We start from the raw sequence: 21,748 nt of genomic DNA, 5'->3' as shown, positions 1-21,748 counted from the left end.
GAGGAGAGAAAGAGAGGGAGGGGAAGGCAGGGGCAGGGAAGAAGGGAAGGAAGGAAAAAGGAAGGAAAGGAAAATTTAAAAAAGAGACTCCTGTGGCCAAATGTGTGGGGTTTTTTTCCCCACACACCAAGTAAGCAATCAGTTCTGCAGCCTGGTGTCTCAACCCAGTCCAATCTGGACACTACCTGGAGTAGTGACAGATCCCACAGGTGGAGGCTCAGTCCCACAAGACTGTCCCCTACTACCAATGCCACTCACAAGCCTCAGGTCATTCCACCTGCACTTCTGACTGACTGGCTATATACTGGGGGTCCCATGACCCCCTTTTGGGTTTGATTAATTTGCTAGAGTGGCTCACAGAACTCAAGGAATCACTCACTTATATTCACCTGTTTATTATAAAGGATATTACAAAGGATACAGATGTGCCAGGTGTGGTGACTCATGCTTGTAATCTCAGCACTTTGGGAGGCTGAGGTGGGAGGATTGCTTGAGGCCAGGAGTTAGAGACAAGCCTGGGCAACACAGCAAGACCCCATCTCTAAAAATAAAACAAACAAACAAACAAAAACAAAGGATACAGATTGGTTGGAGGCAGTGGCTCAAGTCTGTAAGCCTAGCACTTTGGGAGGCCAAAGAGAAAGGATTACTTGGGCTCAGGAGTTCGAGACCAGCTTATGCAACATGATGAAACCCTGTCTGTACAAAAAATACAAAAAAAATTAGCCAGGCATGCTGGTGCAAGCCTACAGTCCCAGCTACTTGAGAGGCTGAAGCAGGGGGATCCCTTGGGCCAGGGGGGTGGAGGTTGCAGTGAGCTGTGATGGTGCCACTGCACTCCAGCCTGAGCGACAGAGTGACAGCCTGTCTCAAAAACAAAAACAAACAAACAAAAACAGAGCTGGGATCATGCCTGTAATCCCAGCCCTTTGGGAGACCAAGGCAGGAAGATCACTTGAGGCCAGGAATTCAAGACCAGCCTGGGCAACATGGCCAAACCCCCTCTCTATTAAAAATATAAAAATTAACCAGGTGTGGTGGCACATGCCTGTAATCCCAGCTACTTGGGAGGCTGAGGCAGGAGGATTACTTGAACCCAGGAAGCGGAGGCTGCATTTCAGCCTGGGTGACAGAGTGAGACCCTGTCTCAGAAAAAAGAAAACAAAACTATACAGTTGAAGATGCACCTAAGGTGAGGAACGGGGAGTGGGGTTTGGAACTCCATGTCCTCCCAGAGTGCACCACCCTCTGAGAACCTCCACATTTTCACCGATCCAGAAGCTCATCAAACCCAGTCCTCTGGGGCCTTTTACAGGGGTTTCCTTGAATAGGCATGATTGACACCTGTGTGGAAATGTGATTGAAAGCCGGGCGCGGTGGCTCACACCTGTAATCCCAGCACTTTGGGAGGCCGAGGTGGGCGGATCACTAGAGGTCGGGAGTTCAAGACCAGCCTGACCAACATGGCGAAACCCCGTCTCTACTAAAACTACAAAATTAGCCGGGTGTGGTGGCACAAGCCTGTAATCCCAGCTACTCGGGAGGCTGAGGCAGAAGAATTGCTTGAACCTGCGAGGCGGAGGTGGCAGTGAGCTGAGATCACGCCATTGCACTCCAGCCTGGGCAACACAAGAGCAAAACTCTGTCTCAAAAAAAAAAAAAAAGAAAGAAAGAAAGAAAGAAAGAAATGTGATTGGACAAAAGGGGTACGACCTAATACTAACAGACGGAGTGGGAAAACCCAGCCAGGCCTGTCTGTTCAGATTCTCCTCGGCCTCTCTCTGTGTAGTGCTCCTTCCTTCAGGGCATTTCAGAAGGGGTCCTGCCCCCCCTTCTGAAATGAGGGTCTCATAACCCATAAGCGGACAAGGTAGGTCAGAGCATCTCTTAATAACCAGCTTCAGACAGAACGGTGGGGGAAGATTCCAGTATATTTTTAGTTTCTATGGCCTGCCTAGGTGAGAAAAAGGAGCAGGAGAGAGGAGGCCAGGAGGAGGTCAGAGACAGAAAGATTGTGTTTTCTGAAGCCTGCTTCTGAGGTCAAAAGTGCCCCCACGTTCTAACAAAAGACCGTCTTTCACTTTTATCGCTCTGAGGCTGTTCCGAAGTTGCTTCGGGAATTGAGGACATAGGCCAACTACTCTAACAAGAGAAGGGCTGATTGTTTTAGTTACTTAGGAAATAACAAGGGCTTTGGGAGTTATGAGCCGAGAACCTCGGACCCATATATAGGATCTATAAATGGATATATAGATAATAGCACAGTGCCCTTAAAAAAGAGCCCTGAGAGAGACCCTCCTCCCTTCTCCGTGTGAGGTTAGGGCGAGAAGATGACACCTGTGATGAAGTGAACCCTCTCCAGACGCCATTTCAGCTGGTGCTTTGATCTTGGACGTCCCAGATTCCAAAACTTTGAGAGAGAGAGAGAGAGATTTTTTGAGACAGAGTTTCGCTCTTGTCCAGGCTGGAGTGCAATGGCACGATCTCGGCTCACTGCAACTTCCACCTCTCGGGTTCAAGTGATTCTCCTGCCTCAGCCTCTCAAGTAGCTGGCATTACAGGCATGCGCCGCCACACCCAGCTAATTTTGTATTTTTAGTAGAGATGGGATTTTGCCATGTTGGTCAGCCTCTTCGCTCTTGTTGGCCGGGCACGGTAGCTCACTCTTGTAATCCCAGCACTTTGGGAGGCCAAGGCAGGTGGATCACTTGAGGCCAGGAATTCGAGACCAGCCTGGCCAACATGGTGAAACCCCGTCTCCACAAAAAAAAAAAAAAAAAAAAAAAAATTATCTGGGTGTGGTGGCACATCCCTGTAGTCCCAGCTACTTGGGAGGCTGAGGCAGGAGAATTGCTTGAACCTAGGAGGTGGAGGTTGCAGTGAGCCGACATTGTGCCACTGCACTCCAGCCTGGGCAACAGAGCCAGACTCCGTCTCAAAAAAAAAAAAGAACCCATGGATTGAAGCATGTTTAATATGTCTCAATCCAATGCAGTTGCCTTTCTTTTTTTTTTTTCAGATGGAATCTTGTTCTGTCACCAGGCTAGAGTGCAATGGCACAATCTCGGCTCACTGCAACCTCTGCCTCCTAGGTTTAAGTGATTCTCCTGCGTCAGCCTTCCGAGTAGCTGAGACTACAGGCGCACACCACCACGCCCAGCTAATTTTTCTATTTTCAGTAGAGACAGGGTTTCACCATGTTGGCCAGGATGGTGTCGATCTCTTGACCTCATGATCCGCCCACCTTGGCCTCACAAAGTGTTGGGATTACAGGCGTGAGCCACCACGCCCAGCCTGAAGTTGCCTTTCTTACTGATGTTCAAGTTATTTAATTTTTTGATAAATTGCTGTTTTAAAGCAACACAGAGGGCCAGGTGCGGTGGCTCACACCTGTAATCCCAGCACTTTGCGAGGCCAAGGCAGGAGGATTGCTCCAGCCCAGGAATTCAAGACCAGCCCGGGCAAAATGGTGGAACCACTGCACTCCAGCCTGGGTGACAGAGCTAGACCCTGTGTCAAAAAAACAAAATAGCAAAACAAACAACCAAAAAGCACAGAAAGTCGTGATAGTTTTTTTTTTTTTTTTTTTTGAAATGGAGTCTCACCCTGTCATCCAGGCTGGAGTGCAGTGGCACAATCTCTGCTCACTGCAACCTTCGCCTCCTGGGTTCCAGTGGTTCTCCTGCCTCAGCCTCCCAAGTCGCTGGGATCACAGGCACCTGTCACCATGCCCAGCTAATTTTTGTATTTTTAGTATAGATGGGTTTTCGCCATGTTGGCCAGCCTGGAGAAGGTCGTGATAGATTTTTTTTTTTTTTTTTTTTTTTTTTTTGAGACTGAGTCTCGCTCTGTCTCCCAGGCTGGAGTGCAGTGGCGAGATCTCAGCTCACTGCAAGCTCCACCTCCTGGGTTTACGCCATTCTCCTGCCTCAGCCTCCCGAGTAGCTGGGACTACAGGGGCCCGCCACCTCGCCCGGCTAGTTTTTTGTATTTTTTAGTAGAGACGGGGTTTCACTGTTGTTAGCCAGGATGGTCTCGATCTCCTGACCTCGTGATCTGCCCGTCTCGGCCTCCCAAAGTGCTGGGATTACAGGCTTGAGCCACCGCGTCCGGCCCGTGATAGATCTTTAAGCAGAGCTATGCGGATGGCGAGGAGGGCCCTGGACCAGCCCGGCAGGTTGGCAGGTTGGGGAAGGTGTCTTGGAAATGGAACCGAAACTGAGTCTTGAAAGTCCCCTTCCAGGCCGGGCGCGGTGGCTCAAGCCTGTAATCCCAGCACTTTGGGAGGCCGAGACGGGCGGATCACGAGGTCAGGAGATCGAGACCATCCTGGCTGACACGGTGAAACCCCGTCTCTACTAAAAAAATACAAAAAACTAGCCGGGCGAGGTGGCGGGCGCCTGTAGTCCCAGCTACTCGGGAGGCTGAGGCAGGAGAATGGCGTGAACCCGGGAGGCGGAGCTTGCAGTGAGCTGAGATCCGGCCACTGCACTCCAGCCTGGGCGACAGAGCGAGACTCCGTCTGGAAAAAAAAAAAAAAAAAAAAAGTCCCCTTCCAGATAAGAGGGGCTGGGTCCCTCAGGTGGGAGGGGACAGCCTGAGTAACGCCCAGGGCTGAAACACAGCCTGGTTTGCAAGAACAAGCAGTTCTGGGTCGTCTGCCCCGGGTGGGGCCGCACCTTGGACCCAGCCTATAGGCAGAGGCTGGCTAGCCGTTCCCAAGGACTTCAAGGAAGAGGGACAGATTTGCCTTCTGTGTAGAGACCGCCCTCTGGTGGCCACATGGAGGATGGCAGGAGAGAATAGCCCCGAAAGAAAGCGACAGGCTGAGCTCATAACGCCGCCAACGCTGCTTCTTCTTCCCCTTTTTTAAAAGACAGGATTGTGCTCTGTTGTCCAGGCTGGAGTGCTGTGGTGCAGTCTTCGCTCAGCCTGTAACTCCTGGCCTCAAGCGATCCTCCCACCTTGGCATCTCAAACTCTGGGATGACAGATGAGTACTACCACACCCAGCCCATCCCCAGTGTCTGGAAAATGTGCCCGCTAGAGAAATCTATTGGCCGGATTGTGACTGGTTGAATGCTCCCACAGCAGGAAAGAGGGAAGGACAAGTGGCCACGTCGAGGCCTGCCTGTACTCCAGGGGTATCCAGGCTGAGGTTACTCAAACCCAGAGCTGATTTATTTTTATTTTTTGACAGAGTCTCACTCTGTCGCCCAGGCTGGAGTGCAATGGTGCTATCTTGGCTCACTGCAACCTCCGCCTCTGGGTTGAAGCGATTCTCCTGCCGCAGCCTCCAGAGTAGCTGGGATTAGAGACACCCACCACTATGCCCAGCTAAGTTTTGTATTTTTGGTAGAGACAGGGTTTCACTATGTTGACCAGGCTGGTCTTGAACTCCTGGTCTCAGGTGATCCTCCTGCCTCGGCCTCCTCAAGTGCTGGGCTTACAGGCATGAGCCACCGTGCCTGGCCTGAATGAAATATTTCTATGCTCCAACTTAAAATGAATGTAGAACTTATTATCTGAGAATGACCCAGGGAAGTCATGGGACTGCCCAGATTTTCATCCAATAAAGGGAAAATTCTTCCCACAAATAAATTTTACAGGATGGTAGAAGCAAATACAGGACATTCCAATTACATTCCAATGAGTTATTCTTGATGAAGTCCTGAATACACAAAGCCAGCCAGCAAATAGGATTGACCAAAGTCGGAGGATACTGTGACCACCCCAGGTCTCTTTTTGTTTGTTTGAGACGGGTCTCGCTTTGTTACCCAGGCTGGAGTACAGTGGCATGATCTCAGCTCACTGCAGCCTTGACCTCCTAGGCTCAAGAGACTCTCCCACCTCTGCCTCCCAAGTAGCTGGGATGACAATCATAAGCCACCACATCTAGCTAATTTCTAGTATTTTTCTTTTTTCTTTCTTTCTTCCTTTTTTTTTTTTTTTTAGCCAGAGTTTCGCTCTTGTTGCCCACGCTGGAATGCAATGGTGTGATCTCGGCTCATCACAACCTCCGCCTCCTGGGTTCAAGCAATTCTCCCGCCTTAGCCTCCTGAGTAGCTGGGTCTACAGGCATGTACCACCACGCCCAGCTAATTTTGTATTTTTAGTAGAAACTGGGTTTCTCCATGTTAGTCAGGCTGGTGTGGAACTCCCGACCTCAGTTGATCCTCTCCCCTTGGCCTCCCAAAGTGCTGGGATTACAGGCATAAGCCACCGCATCTGGCCCTAATTTCTAGTATTTTTCGTAGACATGGGGTTTCACTGTGTTGCTGAAGCTGGTCTCAAACTCCTGAGCTCAAGTCATTCTCCCACCTCAGCCTCCCAGCATGCTGGAATTACAGGCGTGAGCCACCATGTCTGGCCACACCAGGGCTCTTAGACCATTTAGTCTCACCCCCTCACTTTACCAGTACCGTGCCTATAAGGATGATAGTGGTGAGGATGATGATACAAATGCTGACTGGCTCCTATTTTGTGCCAGTCTTTGTTCTAAATCCTTAGATCTTAATTAAGATTTAATCTTCATTTAATCTTCATAACCATCTGTAATTTTGAGCCAAATGCTAAACTCAAATACTGAGCAAAAAAGAAAGAAAGAGAAAAAAGAATGCTGTCTTTTTTTTTTTTTTTTTTTGGAGACGGAGTCTCCCGCTGTCGCCCAGGCTGGAGTGCAGTGGCCGGATCTCAGCTCACTGCAAGCTCCACCTCCCGGGTTTATGCCATTCTCCTGCCTCAGCCTCCCGAGTAGCTGGGACTACAGGCGAGCGCCACCTCGCCCGGCTAGTTTTTTGTATTTTTTTTTTAGTAGAGATGGGGTTTCACCATGTTAGCCAGGATGGTCTCGATCTCCTGACCTCGTGATCTGCCCGTCTCGGCCTCCCAAAGTGCTGGGATTACAGGCTTGAGCCACCGCGCCCGGCCTTTTTTTTTTTTTACAGAGTCTCACTCTATTGGCTAGGCTAGAGTGCAGTGGCATGATCTTGGCTCACTGCAACTTCTGTCACCAGGGTTCAAGTGATTCTCCTGCCTCAGCCTCCTGAGTAGCTGAGACTACAGGAGAGCACCACCACGCCCAGCTAATTTTTGTATTTTTAGTAGAGACAGGGTTTCACCATGTTGTCCAGCATGGTCTTGATCTCTTGACCTCATGATCCACCTGCTTCGGCCTCCCAAAGTGCTGGGATTACAGGCATGAGCCACAGCGCCTGGCCGTAAGCTGTGTTCTTAACTCTATCTTTCCTTCACTGGCGATGGTACCATTTCCCTGTCCTGTTAAGTGTCCTTCACTGCTCTTACCTTTAGCTCTTGGAATTCCACCATCTACCCTAACTTCACCTCCACCTAAATCCTGTTCACTCTTCAAAGCCTGCCCCTCCACAGATCCTCCCTCCTAACTCCACCTCAATGCGCAACAGCTCTTTGCTAAGCAGATGCCTTTATTTATGGACAAAAAAGTAAACAAGCAAAAGGAAGAGGCTTGTCCAAGGTCATGCCACAGACTGAACTCTCACTGGGAGGACAGTTCAGGGTCCTGATACCCGATCTAAGGCAGCGGCTTTGCAGCACATCAGGATGGGGGCGAGTCATGCCTGGCCATGTTCACTTTCAGAACAGTTATAGATTTAACAACTTTTTTTTTTTTTTTTTTTTGAGATAGAATCTTGCTCTGTTGCCCAGACTGGAGTGCAGTGGTGCGATCTCAGCTCACTACAACCTCTGCTTCCTGGGTTCAAGTGATTCTCCTGCCTCAGCCTCCTGAGTAGCTGGGATTATAGGCATGAGCCACCATGCCCGGCTACTTTTTGTATTTTTAGTAAAGAGGGGGTTTTGCCATGTTGGCCAGGCTGATCTTGCACTCCTGACCTCAGGTGATCCACCTGCCTCGGCTTCCCAAAGTGTTGAGATTTACGGGCATGAGCCACCACACCCAGCCTACTATAGCTTTAACAACTCTTTTTTTTTTTTTTTTTCAAGATTGAGTCTTGCTGTGTTGCCCAGGCTGGAGTACAGTGGTGCGATCTCAGCTCACTGTAACCTCCACCTCCTGGGTTCAAGCAGGTCTGCCTCAGCCTCCCGAGTAGCTGGGATCACAGGCACATGCCATCATGCCCGGCTAATTAGCAATATTATTTTTTAATTTTTGTAGAAATGAAGTCTCACTATGTTGCCCAGGCTGGTCTTCAACTCCTGGGCTCAAGCGATCCTCCCACCTCGGCCTCCCAAAGTACTGGGATTATAGGCATAAGGCATTGCGCTGGGCCCAGAACTACCTTTTATTGGAGGCATGGAGTCCACAGTGGATGGAGGTCTCAGTGCCTTGGGCTCAGGGGCTCAGCATAAGGCCTAGATGAAGGTGAGGCAGGTGGAAGCGGGGACCCCACAGCTTTCCTTGTGCTCCTCAAAGAGCTGCTCCAGGGCCTTCATGTAGAGGGCATGATAGTGATTGACTTCCTCCTCGGTGGGGCGGAGGCGCTGGGGGACCGGGATGGGGCGGCCCACTGCAGGGAGAGGGAGACATAGGTGGGTGAGGGGTCCCTGATGCCCACTCAGCGGCTGGTGGCTGTCTCCCCGGAGGTGGGCACTCACCCACAGTGGTGATGGGCGCAGCAAAGGGCAGCAGGCCCCAGGAGGTAGCTGAGAAGAGGCCGCGACCCCAGAAGATGCAAGGAGAGAAGCCCATGAGCTTCTTGAAGGTGAGCTGGCACCAATGCTGCCAGGAGCCTGTGGCAAAAGCCTTAAGTCTAAAGATGTCATTCTCCCCAAAGGAGTACACGGGCACCAGGGATGCCCTGGGAAGGAGCAAGAGAGAAGAGGGGGCTCAGGCTGCTGGACTGCTCCCAGATGGGCACCCCCAGAGGCTGCAAGTCCCTCCCACTACATCCAGATGCTACTTTCCAGGGCCATTCAAAGCATATGACTATGGCTACAAAGAAAGATCTAGAAGACAGGACTCATGTTTCTTTCTTGTTCTTTTTCTTTGTTTTAGAGGGAGGGTTTTGTGACTAACCACACCTGTAATCCCAGCACTTTGGGAGGTTGAGGGGAGGCTCATTTGAGGTCAGGAGTTGGAGACCAGCCTGGCCAACATGGTGAAACCCCCGTCTCTGCGAAAATATAAAAATTAGCCAGGTGTGGAGGTGCGTACCTGTAATTCCAGCTACTACAGAGGCTGAGGTACAATAATTGCTTGACACTGGGCATGGTGGCTCACGCCTGTAATCCCAGCACTTTGGGAGGCTGAGGCGGGTGGATCACGAGGTCAGGAGATCAAGACCATCCTGGCTAACATGGTGAAACTCCGTCTCTACTAAAAATACAAAAAATTAGCCGGGCGTGGTGGCGGGCACCTGTAGTCCCAGCTACTCGGGAGGCTGAGGCAGGAGAATGGCGTGAACCTGGGAGGTGGAGCTTGCAGTGAGCCGAGATCGTGCCACTGCACTCCAGTCTAGGAGACACAGCGAGACTCCGTCTCAAAAATAATAATAATAATAATAATAATAATAATTGCTTGAACCTGGAAGGCAGAGGTTGCAGTGAGCCAAGATCGCACCACTGCACTTCAGTCTGGGTGACAGAGTGAGACTCTCAAAAAATAAATAGCTATACGCGGTGGCTCACGCCTGTAATCCCAACACTTTGGGAGGCCCAGGTGGGTGTATCACCTGAGGTCAGGAGTTCAAGACCACCCTGACCAATACGGTGAAACCCCATCTCTACTAAAAATACAAAAATTAACCGATGTGGTGATGTGCACCTGTAATCCCAGGTACTTGGGAGGCTGAGACAGGAGAACTGCTTGAACTCAGGAGGTAGAGGTTGCAGTGAGCCAAGATTGCATCACTGCACTCAAGCCTGGATAACAGAGCAAGACTCCATCTCCAAAAATTAAAAAAATTAAAAATTAGAAAATTTAAAATAAATACATAAATTAAATTTTTAAAAAAGAGACAAGGCCTTGCTCTCTTACCCAGGCTGGAGGGCAGTGGTACAATCATAGCTCGCTGCAGCTTCAACCTCCTTGGCTCAAGTCATCCTCCCACGTCAGCCTCCCGAGTAGCTGAAACTTCAGGCGAGCACTACCACACCTGGCTAATTTTTTTAAAATATATTTTTGTAGAGAATGAGGTCTCCCTACATTGCCCAGGCTGGTCTTGAACTCCTGGCTTCAAGAGATCTTCCTGCCTTGGCCTCCCAAAGCACTGGGATTGCAGGTGTGAACCACCACACCCAGCCAGGACTCACTCTTCTTGAATTGTGTAGTGGGCCTTCTCATAGTCATTTTCTCTCAGTCTTTGCAATAACAACATTGTGGCAAGGTAGGTATCAGCCCTCTTCACAAGTAAAGAAACAAGTCTGGCCGGGCATGGTGGCTCACGCCTATAATCCCAGCACTGTGGGTTTTGTGACTAACCACACCTGTAATCCCAGCACTTTGGGAGGCTGCGGTGGGCGGATCACTTGGGGTCAGGAGTTTGAGACCAGCCTGGTCAAAATGGTGAAACCCCGTCTCTACTAAAAATATAAAAATTAGCTCGGTGTGGTGGTGGGCGCCTGTAGTCCCAGCTACTCTGGAGGCTGAGGCAGGAGAATCACTTGAACCGGGGAGGCGGAAGTTGCAGTGAGCTGAGACCACGCCATTGCACTCGAGCCTGGGCCACAAAGCCAGACTCTGTCTCAACAACAGTAACAAAAAGAGAAACAAGCACAAGGTTTTGCTTTTGAGATGGGGTCAGAGAGGGAAGACAGGGCTTCTGAGCCCGAGGGCCCTGCTATTTGCATTATGGTTTTGTCTCCACGGAGGTGGAAGGGAGGCTGGGGTAAGCCGGCCCCATGTTTGGCACCGAGTCATGCCCTGGAGAGCCCACGTGGGCTCCGGTGCAGGGCACGGCGCTGGTCTCTGGGCACCCAGATGCCCCCTGCAAGGACCTAGATGTCTGGGGACTGAGAGAGGGCATAAACCAGCAGAGAACTGACAGGTAGGGCCTGCCCGCGCACTCACCCGTGCCTCAGCGCCAGGCGCACGAAGCCTTTGCGCTTCTGGAGCGTGACGCAGTGCTCCCCGGGGACTGAATACAGGGCTTCGTGCGCACCCCCCACCATGATGACCACCGCCTGCCCGAGCTGGGGCTGGGACAGGATGAAGTCCAGGCTCTGGCGGCTTACGGGACAGAGTCCTGTGGGCAGGAGGAGGTGGACAGTAGTCCTCATCTGCCTCCACGGCACCCCCGCCCCTCACCCAGCCTTCAGTTTAAAGCCATCCCCATCTCCAAGGCAGGGAACCTACCCAAATTCTCACTGCAAGTCTGGCCAATGCTCAGGCTGGCCCCTGTCCTGGGTGGGGGACTTATTATGGGGGGGGGAATCCCAGAGGGGCTGGGGAACATCTGGTTAGGAGTCGCCTCCTCCCATTGGGCTCACCAAAAGACATGATGTAGTCGCGATAGACCGGGAGGTAGAAGAGGCCAGCCAGCACGGCTAACCGAGGCCGGAGTCCTGGGAAGAGCTGGGAGAAGCCATTGCTCTCGGTGGAGAAATTACAGAGGAAGCCTGTACACATGATCCCATGAGGGTGGGCGCCTAGCACGTAGTTCTGATCCGGGGGCAGCTCTGCCGTTTTCACCAGCTTCCGGGTGTTGAGCAGGATGAACGGAGGATGGAAGGCAAGACACTGGTTGAAAAGAGGGGCCCTCCACCCCAACAGAGTTCCGAGTTAAAGGTTCTTTGGATACGGTCAAGGGCCCAGGTTTGTTTTTTGTTTGTTTGTTTGTTTGTTTTTGAGATGGTGTCTCACTCTGTAGCCTAGGCTGAGGTGCAGTGGCGCGATTTCGGCTCACTGCAACCTCCGCCTCTCCGTCCAGGTTCAAGCTATTCTCCTGCCTCAGCCTCCCTAGTAGCTGGGATTGCAGGCACGTGCCACCATGCCCAGCTAATTTTTGTATTTGTATTTTTAGTAGAGACGCAGTTTCACCATGTTGGCTAGGTTGGTCTTGAACTCCTGACCTTGTGATCTGCCCACCTTGGCCTCCCAAAGTGCTGGGATTATAGGCTTGAGCCACCGCACCCAGGCTCTTTTTATTTTTTATTTTTATTTTTTAGGGACAGGGTCTCACTCTGTTGCTCAGGCTGGAGTACAGTGGTGCAGTCACGGCTCACTGCAGCCTCTAACTCCTGGGCTCAAGCGATCCTCCCACCTTGGCCTCCCAAAGTGCTGGGATTATAGGTATGAGCCATGGTGCCCCACCAAGGGCCCACTCTTGAACATCATCCACTCCCAAGTCGGGCGCGGTGGCTCATGGCTGTAATCCCAGCACTTTGGGAGGCCGAGGCAGCTGGATCATTTGAGGCCAGTAGTTTGAGACCAGCCTGGCCAACATGTTGAAACCTGTCTCTACTAAAACTATAAAAATTAGCCAGGCATGGTGGCGGGCGCCTATAATCCCAGCTACTAGGGAGGCTGAGGCATGAGAATAGCTTGAACCCAGGAGGTGGAGGTTGCAGTGAGCTGAGATTGTACCACTACCCTCCAGCCTCTGTGACAGAAAGAGACTCGGTCTTAAAACAAGGCTGGGTGTGGTGGCTTATGCCTGTAATCCCAGCACTTTGGGAGGCCAAGGCAGGCGGATCACGAGGTCAGGAGATCGAGACCATCCTGGCTACCATGGTGAAACCCCATCTCTATTAAAAATGCAAAAACATTAGCCGGGCATGGTGGCGGGTGCCTGTAGTCCCAGCTACTCGGGAGGTTGAGGCAGGAGAATGGCGTGAACCCGGGAGGCAGAGCTTGCAGTGAGCCGACATCATGCCACTGGACTCCAGCCTGGGTGACAGAGCAAGACTCCGTCTCAAAAAAACAAAAAAAAAAAAAAAAAAAAACCCACCATCCATTTCCTGTCCCCTGCCTGAGTTTAGGCAGCAGGGAGCTCAGGCCCCAGCACAGGGAAGGGCCCCTAGGTGTGGTAGATGGGGAGAGGGAGGAAGCAGTTTCTTCAGGGTGACCCATCACCTTGACAGGATAATAGTCCCTTAGTTGTCTCCAAATTGCCTGGTTCCTTATCCACTCCGAACGCCTTCCACCTGCAGACAATGAGATACTGGTGGAAGAACCCCTGGAGCCACCTCCCCTTACCCCCCATGTCCCCACCATCTCTGGCTACCTGGGCCCCCATCCGGAGCTCACCTTGGTTGGGTGTGTCCCAGTCCACGTAGAGCCACACCAAGTAAACAACAGAGAAGGTCCAGAGTGATGTGAAGAGGAGGACAAAGACAAGAAGGGAGAAGAAAGGGCCTGGGTGAAGGATGAGGAAGAAAAGAGTTCACTTCTGAAACTCCATCATTCCCTCCAGCTGCTCCCTTCCCTTCCTCCCCTTCAGATCAACCAGCTATCTCCTGTGGCCCTCTCCCAGACCAGTCACCTGCTCACTGTCCTTAGGCATGCAAGCCAGCAGCCCAGCCACTCTCCCTCCAAGGCCTACTCCCCTGGCAGACCCCAGGCACCCATGCCTCCCCTGCTGTCACCCATGAAGAGGAAAGTGAGCACATATTGGTAGGCGCCCACTGCTTCTAGATACTGCTTCTGTAGGGTTTTGGAGGTGGTGGGGGGCGGCGGGGCTGTGGCAACTCCCATTGTAGAAGCTCCCCTCTTCCAGCAGGACCCCAGAACCTGGAGGACAAACGATGAAGGCTCGGATGTGGACCTGGGCAGACTTTCTCCGTACAGCAGCCCAACCTTGGGGGCCTGGCTAAGTCGCAAATCACCTCCCGGAGTAGCGTGTGTCCCCAGGTGTGTGAGTGGGGAGACCTTTGGATTCAGAGCCCCAGATGCCTCCGGGTTTTTTCTCAGCCTGATCTTTGAACTTCCTGTCAGTCACCAGCCTGGGCTGGCTGCTGGGTGGGGCTGGGAGGCGTAAAGGGTGTGCAAGGGAGAGGTGACACCTGAGTGTCCCAGGAATTGATGTTGGAGTGGACAAGAGTGATCTGGCTAGCCCAGCCATTGGGTCCCAGGCGCTGGCAGGGGCCAGGAGCCCTGCTGAGACTATTTGACCTCTAGTTGGGGGGCAGGGCCTGGTCCACATCTCCAGGAATTACCCCTACCTGGACCTCCCCTGCTGTGCAAATACACACACATAGGCTGCAGGTCTGTTTCCCACATTTAATTATTCTTCTTCTTCTTCTTCTTCCTCCTCCTCCTCCTCCTCCTCCTTCTCCTCCTCCTCCTTCTTCTTCTTCCTCCTCCTCCTCCTCATCATCCTCCTCCTCCTCCTCCTCTTCTTCTTCTTCTCCTTCTTCTCCTCCTTCTCCTCCTTCTCTTCCTTCTTCTTCTTCCTCCTCCTCCTTCTCCTTCTTCTTCTTCTTCCTCTTTCTCCTCTCCTCCTCCTCCTCCTCCTCCTTCTTCTTCTTCTTCTTCTTCTTCTTCTCCTCCTCCTCCTCCTCCTTCTTCCCCTCCTCCTCCTCCTTCTCCCCCTCCTCCTCCTCCTTCTCCTCCTTCTCCTCTCTTCTCCTCTCTCCTCCTCTCTCCTCCTCCTCCTCCTCCTTCCTTTTTTTGAGATGGAGTCTCACTCCATCACCCAGGTTGGAGTGCAGTGGCACGATCTCGGCTCACTGCAACCTCCATCTCCTGGGTTCAAACGATTCTCCTGCCTCAGCCTCCTGAGTAGCTGGGATTACAGGCGCGCCACTACGTCCGGCTTTTTTTTTTGTATGTTTAATAGAGATGGGGTTTCACCATGATGGCCAGGCAGGTCTCCAACTCCTGACCTCAAGTGATCCACGTGCCTCGGCCTCCCAAAGTGCTGGGATCACAGGGGTGAGCCACCGCGCCCAGCGGCCAGTCTTTAATTTCACTCCTCCACCCGCAGTCACCCAGGGGACAGGCGAGGCCAGGCGGTGGGGCGCGCCTAGGTGGAGGACCATGTGCCTGTCGGCGGGGACACCATAGCGCGCCTTGTGCGCCTCGAAAACTGCATGAGTTGCTCCACGTAGCTGCTTGCAGCCAGTCCACCTGGGCCGGGCTGGGCTGGGGGCTCTGGGGCACTGGAATCGCCGCCCTCACAGCGGGCGGGACCGGACGCGATCGGGGCTGGGATCCCCGGCCCGCCCCCTCCCCTCCCTTCCTCCTTCTCTCCCTTCCGTCCGCGGGGATCGGCGGGGACAGAGTTCAGGGCTGCCGCGGTGGCCAAAGGCCAGTCTGGGTGGCGAGGCACCAACGCGGGACGGGGAGGGAGCGGGCACAGGGCAGGAATCGCGGGACAGAGGCAGGGGCTCACCGACGGTGCGGATGGGCGCGCGGAAGGGCAGCTGGAGGCCCCGGCGGCCAAGGAACAGCGGCAAGGCCACGCTTAGCAGCGGATGCAGCGCCTCCTTCGCCCTCCGCAACACGAGCCCGGCGGGTTCGGGAACTGCTGGAAGAGCTCGTTCTCCCTGGAGAAGACAGGCACCAGGGAGGCCGCGGGGGAGCAGGGCGCGGCTGACTCCTGGCCCCGGGGTCCGCGGGTGGCGCCGCTCTCCTCCTCCCCGGCCCGGCATCCCTGGCGTCCCCACCGGGCCACGCTCGGGTCCTCACCCGAGTTCCAGAGCTGACTTAACGAATCCCTTCTGATTCCGAATCCGAAAGCTCTGTGCTCCGAGTTTTGCCACCAGCGCCTCCAGGGGCCCTCCCACTGCCAGGACGGACACCTGGCCACCCCTGAGGCAGTGCTGGCCTTGTCAGAGGAGACCAGACCTGGGGAGAGGGCAGAAGTTGGGGGACTCAACGCCTGGGTCTTATTTATTTATTTATTTGGGGATGGAGTCTTGCTCTGTTGCTCAAGCTGGAGTGCAGTGGCCTGATCTTGGTTCTCTGCACCCTTGACCTTCAGGGCTCAAGTGATCCTCCCACCTCAAGCCTCCCAGTAGCTGGGACCACAGGTGTGTACTACCACACCTGGCTAAATTTTTGTTTTTGTTTTTTGTTGTACATGTGGAGATAGGGTTTCACCGTGTTGCCCAGGTTGGTCTTGAACTCCTGGCCTTAAGTGATCCTCCCAAAGTGCTGGGATTAGAGGTGTGAACCACCACACCCAGCCAAAGCCTAGGACTTGGAAAGAAGAGCGGAGAGGACATGGGGAAGAGAGAACTGGGTCCCAGAGCCCCCCAGGAGGAAGATGGTGGGACAGCAGCAAGGTCCCCCTCTTCTCACCACCTGACACGATGTAGTCCCAGAAGAAAGGGAGATGGAACCAACAAGGCAGCATGAGCGGGTGTGGCCGGAGCTTGGGGAAGAGGCAGGAGAAGCCCGTGGGCTCTGTGCAGAAGTTGGCGAAGGCTCCCACAACCAGGACCCCGTGAGGGTGGAAGCCAAAGGAGTAGTTCCGGGAGGGGTGCAACTCTGCAGTTTTAACCAGCTGGGGAGCAGAGGGGCGCACCCCACCCCAACAGTGAGATTGCACTTTGGGAGATGGTGGTCCCAAGAGTCTATTCTGAAGCCCCAACTGCACCCAGTACCCCACTGCCCGAGGTCCTCACCAAGAAGGGAAAGTAGTCACGGGAATGTCTCCAAACTGCCCAGTTGCGAACCCAGGCAGATCTTTGGCCTCCAGCCCTGGGTAAGTTTCTATCCCAATAGAGCCAGGCCAGGTAGAGGACCACCAGCATCCAAGCCCGGCCGAGGAATGCAGGGAGCCAGGCTGCTGGGCGTACCTGGGCTGGAAGACAGGGCAGGGGGAGCTCACAGTACAGGTGTGTAAACCTAAGTCTTCCGTCTGCCCCCTTCCATCCCACCTGCTCCCCAGACTCCCTCCCTACCCCTCCTCCCTTGGGGTAAAGGAAAACAGACCACCAGCTGCTGGGGCCCTGCCCAGATCCCCAGGCCTTGGGGACTCATGCAGCCCTAACAAGGAGAAAACCCATTGCAGGACAGCAAACACTTGGAGACCCCTTTGGAGAAGGCTGGAGGAGGCCACCATATTCTGGAGGAATGTCACACAGGGGCCACCCCCATCTCTTAAGCACACCTCCTTTTGGCCCAACACACTGGCCCTGACCCTTGACCTTGGTCCCGCCCCCATTTTCCACCCCCTTTGCAGCTCTGCACACTGGAGCCCATGCTCCCAGGGAAGGAAGGGTTAATCACTACCTGGGCTCACAAGGCTATGATCAATGGGACCAACAGAGATGACCAGGGATGTGGCCCGGAGCCTGGGGGAGGTGTTTGAACTCTGCAGAAGTCAGGGGGCTGGTCAGTTTCGGTGGCTCAGACCTATAATCCCTGCACACTTTGAGAAGCCAAGGATAACTTGAGCCCGGGAGTTCAACCAGCTGGGGCAACAAAGCAAGACCCCATCTCTACCAAAAGAAAAAAAAACTCAAAAAACATTAGCCAAGTGTGGTGGCACATGCCTGTAGTCTCAGCTACTTGGGAGGCTGAGATGGGAGGATTGCTTGAGCCCAGAAGGTTGAGACTGCAGTAAGCCATGATTGTACCACTGCACTCCAGCCTGGGCAATAGAGGCTGTCTCAAAAAACAAAAACAAAACAAAATGAAACCAGAAAACACACACACACACACACAAACCAGGACCCTCTGGGAAGGAGAGAGGTGGTCTGAATGGGGTGTCCTATAAAGGGCAGGGCTCCCGCATGAATCGAAACAGCCTGAAAACCTGCTAGTCACCGAGGCTGGTCCCTGAGGCCCAGGACATGCAAGAGCAGCATAGGCCTCTGTGGGAAAACACTTGCCAAGAGGTGTTTTCTCCTGTCCCTACTCGGCTCACCGCCATCCACAGGACATGGGAAAAGGGTAGTGGGGCCCAGGGTGAGATGGGTTCCAAAGTCTGGCCAGAATGATGCTCAATCCCGTGGAAACGTAACCAACCAGATAATCAGCTCCACCTAGCAGGAAGGCAGGCTCCTTAAAGGAGGTTTTCCCTGAAGACTAGAGAGGAGAAAGAAAAGGGATTCCAGGTCAGCCATGGAGGCTCACATCTGTAATTCCAGCACTTTGGGAGGCCTAGATGGGAGGATCACTTGAGGCCAGGTGTTCGACACCAGCCTGGTCAACATAGTGAGACTGCCCCCCATCTCAAAAAAGTCAAGATAAGGCCAGGCGCGGTGGCTCACACTGGTAATCCCAGCACTTTGGGAAGCTGAGGCGGGCAGATCACTTGAGGTCAGGAGTTCGAGACCAGCTTGACCAACATGGTGAAACCTTGTCTCTACTAAAAATACTACGATTAGCTGGGCATGGTGGCAGGCGCCTGTAGTCTCAGCTACTCGGGAGGCTAAGGCAGGAGAATTGCTCGAGCCTGGGAGGTGAAGGTTGCAGTTAGCTGAGATTACACCACTGCACTCCAGCCTGCGTGACAGAGTAAGACTCCGTCTCAAAAAAAATAAATAAAAAGGCTGGGCATGGTGGCTCACACCTCTAATGCCAGCACTTTGGGAGGCTGAGACAGGTGGATCACCTGAGGTCAGGAGTTCAAGACCAGCCTGACCAACATGGAGAAACTGCGTCTCTACTAAAAATACAAAATTAGCCGGGTATGGTGGCACATGTCTATAATCCTAGCTACTCGGGATGCTGAGGCAGGACAATCACTTGAACCCAGGAGGTGGAGGTTGCCGTGAGCCAAGATGGCACCATTGCACTCCAGTCTAAGCAACAAGAGCGAAACTACATCTCAAAAATAAATAAATAAATATAAAAATAAAAAGTAAATTAAAAAAATAAGAGGATTATAGATGTGGATGGTGAGATGTTGGAGGCAAGAGATGTCTTAGGAGAGGTGAACAAGCCTGTTTGATATATGTGTGTGTGTGTGTGTATATATATATACACATATATATATATTTTTTTCCCCAAGATGGAGTCTCGCTCTGTGGCCCAGGCTGGAGTGCAGTGGCGCGATCTCAGCTCACTGCAAGCTCTGCCTCCCGGGTTCACGCCATTCTCCTGCCTCAGCCTCCTGAGTAGCTGGGACTACAGGCGCCCGCTACCACGCCCAACTAATTTTTTGTATTTTTAGTAGAGATGGGATTTCACTGTGTTAGCCAGGATGGTCTTGATCTCCTGACCTTGTGATCCACCTGCCTTGGCCTCCCAAAGTGCTGGGATTACAGGCATGAGCCACCGCGCCCGGCCTATATATATTATTACAGGCGTGAGCCACTGCGCCTGGCCTACATATATTTTTTGAGTCAAGGTCTCACTCTGTCACCCAGGCTGGAGTGCAGTGGCTCAATCATAGCTCACTGCAGCCTCCAACTCCTGGGCTCCAGTGATCCTCCCACCCGAGCCTCCTGAGTAGCTGGGACTACAGGCGTGTGCCACCATGCCCAGTTAATTTATTTTTTTAAATTTATTATTTATTTAGAAACTGATGTTTATTTTCCATCAACTTTATTTCCATGTTGCTTAAGAGCCCATGCAAGGGCCGGGCACAGTGGCTTACGCCTGTAATCCCAGCACTTTGGGAGGCCAAGGTGGGTGGATCACCTGAGGTCAGGAGTTCGAGACCAGCCTGGCCAACATGGTGACACCCCATCTCTACTAAAAATACAAAAATTAGTCGGGTGTGCTGGCACACGCCTGTAATCCCAGCTACTCAGGAGGCTGAGGCAGGAGAATCAGCTTGAACCTGGTAGGCGGAGGTTACAGTGAGCCAAGATTGCGGCACTGCACTGGGCGACAGAGCGAGACTCATCACAAAAAAAAAAAAAAAAAAAAAAAAAAAAAAAAAGAGCTCTTGCAAGAACAGCTTAAGACCATTCAGTGGTTGCTCCTACCCATCCAGTGGCCTTAGCAGTAGGAGCTGCAGACCAGTCTTCTGTGGCAGTGCTCCAGTCTTCAGTAGGGAACTGCTGGATAGTCACAGAGGGCACGTATACACCTTCAGACCAGTCTGCAACCTCAGGTTGAGTAGCAGTGAACTCAGGAGCTGGAGCAGTCCATTCATCCTGAAATTCCTCCTTGTCACAGCCTTTTCAGCAGCAGCCTGCTCTTCTTTTTCAATCTCTTCAGGATCTCTGTAGAAGTAGAGATCCGGCATGGCCTCCCATGGGTGTTCACAGGAAATGGTGCCACGCATGCACAGAACTTCCCGAGCCAGCATCCACCACATCAAACCCACGTGAGCTCCCTTGTTGTTGCTTGGGATGGCAATGTCCACATGGCGCAGAGGAGAATCCGTGTGACACAGAGCAAGGTAGGTAGGTTAACGTAAGATGCCTCTGTGAGAGGCTGCCGATCAACCCTGGGGTGAATAAACATAAGAAGCCGTGGCTCCCGGAAGACTGCCTGGATCTGGTTAGTGAAGGTTCCAGGAGTGAAGCGGCCAGCAATTGGAGTGGCTCCAGTGGCAGCAGCTAACTTCAGCACGGCCCTCTGGCCAGTATTCCTGGAGGACGTGATGCTGACATCAGCGGGGTTTTCAGTGGCAACAATGCCACGAGCTGCCAGAAGCAGCTTCTCCCAGGTCCTCTTCAGATTTAGGATGTAGGTGCCACCACTTTTCCTTTTATACATATACTGTTTCATCTGCAAGTCAAGATTGGTGCCACCTAAGTGGGTTCCTGCTGCAAGGAAATTAAGGACATCTTCCTCCTTCATTTGCAGGAGGGACATCAAGGGCTCCGGATGCTGTGAAACTTTAAGTTACAACAGGAATCCAGAACAACGCCAGATGGACCCCTCTGTGGGTAGCGTGGAAAGCTTTTTTTTGTTTGTTTTGAGACGAAGTCTTGCTCTGTCGTCCAGGCTGGAGTACCGTGGCACAATCTCGGCTCACTGCAGCCTCCACCTCCTGGGTTCAAGCAATTCTCCTGCCTCAGCCTCCCGAGTAGCTGGGATTACAGGCATGTGCCACCACGCCCAGCTAATTTTTGCATTTTTAGTAGAGATGGGGTTTCACCATGTTGGCCAGGCTGGTCTCAAACTCCTGACCTCAGGTGATCTGCCTGCCTCAGCCTCCCAAAGTGCTGGGATTACAGGCATGAGCCACCATGCCTGGCATATTTTTTTGAGATGGAGTTTCGTTCTTGCTGCCCAGGCTGGAGTGCACAATCTCAGCTCACTGCAACCTCCACCTCCCAAGTTCAAACGATTCTCCTGCCTCAGCCTCCCAAGTAGCTGGGATTACAGGCATATGCCACACCTGGGTTTTTTTTTTTTTTTTTTTTTTTTGAGACAGGGTCTTGCCTTGTCACCCAGACTGGAGTGCAATGGTGCGATCTCAGCTCACTGCAACCTCTGCCTCCTGGGTTCAAATGATTCTCCTGCCTCAGCCTCCCAAGTAGCTGGGATTACAAGTGCCCGCCACCATGCCCAGCTAATTTTTGTATTTTTTAGTAGAGATGCGGTTTCACTGTGTTGGCCAAGCTGGTCTCGAAATCCTGACCTTGTGATCCGCCCGCCTTGGCCTCCCAAAGTGCTGGGATTACAGGCGTGAGCCACTGTGGCCAGCTTAATTATGTATTTTTTTTAGTAGAGAAAGGGTTTCACCATGTTGGCCAGGGTGGTCTCAAACTCCCAACTTCAGGTGATCCATCCACCTCAGCCTCCCAAAGTGCTGGGATTACAGGCGTGAGTCACCACGCCAAGCTAATTTATTTTTTGTAGAGATGGAGGTCTTGCTATGCTGTCCAGGCTGGCCCTGAACTCCTGGCCTCCAGTGATCCTCCGCCTGCCTTGACCTCCGAAAGTACTGGGATTACAGGTGTGAGCCACTGTGCCCAGCCTGGGAAGTCCTTCTTTTGGTCTGTGCCCTCTC

General features: G+C 52.7%; 1 protein-coding gene and 1 pseudogene across 2 annotated transcripts; both read right to left on the bottom strand.

Annotated features, from left to right (window-relative positions):
• Positions 1-8,145: 8,145 nt before the first annotated feature.
• MOGAT3 (monoacylglycerol O-acyltransferase 3) lies at positions 8,146-13,794 on the bottom strand. Of its 2 annotated transcripts, XM_025378038.1 has the most exons (7): positions 13,524-13,794; positions 13,186-13,293; positions 13,012-13,082; positions 11,427-11,631; positions 11,008-11,182; positions 8,595-8,797; positions 8,146-8,506 (listed from the first exon to the last, which is right to left on the bottom strand). In XM_025378038.1, exons 1-7 carry the CDS (start codon positions 13,630-13,632, stop codon positions 8,352-8,354), a joined length of 1,026 nt encoding a protein of 341 aa, XP_025233823.1. In that variant the 5' UTR covers positions 13,633-13,794; the 3' UTR covers positions 8,146-8,351. The 2 variants fall into 2 exon arrangements, with proteins under 2 accessions (XP_025233823.1, XP_025233824.1); XM_025378039.1 differs by lacking the exon at positions 8,595-8,797 and having other exon boundaries at positions 8,265-8,506.
• A 1,069-nt stretch (positions 13,795-14,863) lies between these two features.
• On the bottom strand, positions 14,864-16,637 carry LOC112620038 (annotated as a pseudogene).
• Positions 16,638-21,748: the final 5,111 nt, after the last annotated feature.

This window comes from Theropithecus gelada, chromosome 3, assembly GCF_003255815.1.
Source record: "Theropithecus gelada isolate Dixy chromosome 3, Tgel_1.0, whole genome shotgun sequence".
In the NCBI taxonomy this organism is placed as follows: Eukaryota; Metazoa; Chordata; class Mammalia; order Primates; family Cercopithecidae; genus Theropithecus; species Theropithecus gelada.
Note: the sequence above shows the minus strand (reverse complement) of the source record. Positions and strands in the feature narration are given on the sequence as shown.

Bases quoted from the DNA above. Each gene is read 5' to 3' on its own strand.
- MOGAT3 (XM_025378038.1), bottom strand. From the start codon at position 13,632: ATGGGAGTTGCCACAGCCCCGCCGCCCCCCACCACCTCCAAAACCCTA. The intron at 13,294-13,523 runs GTGACAGCAGGG...TCCTTCACCCAG, and splicing joins GCTCACTTTCCTCTTCATGG to GCCCTTTCTTCTCCCTTCTT. The intron at 8,507-8,594 runs GTGAGTGCCCAC...CTCTCCCTGCAG, and splicing joins TGCGCCCATCACCACTGTGG to TGGGCCGCCCCATCCCGGTC.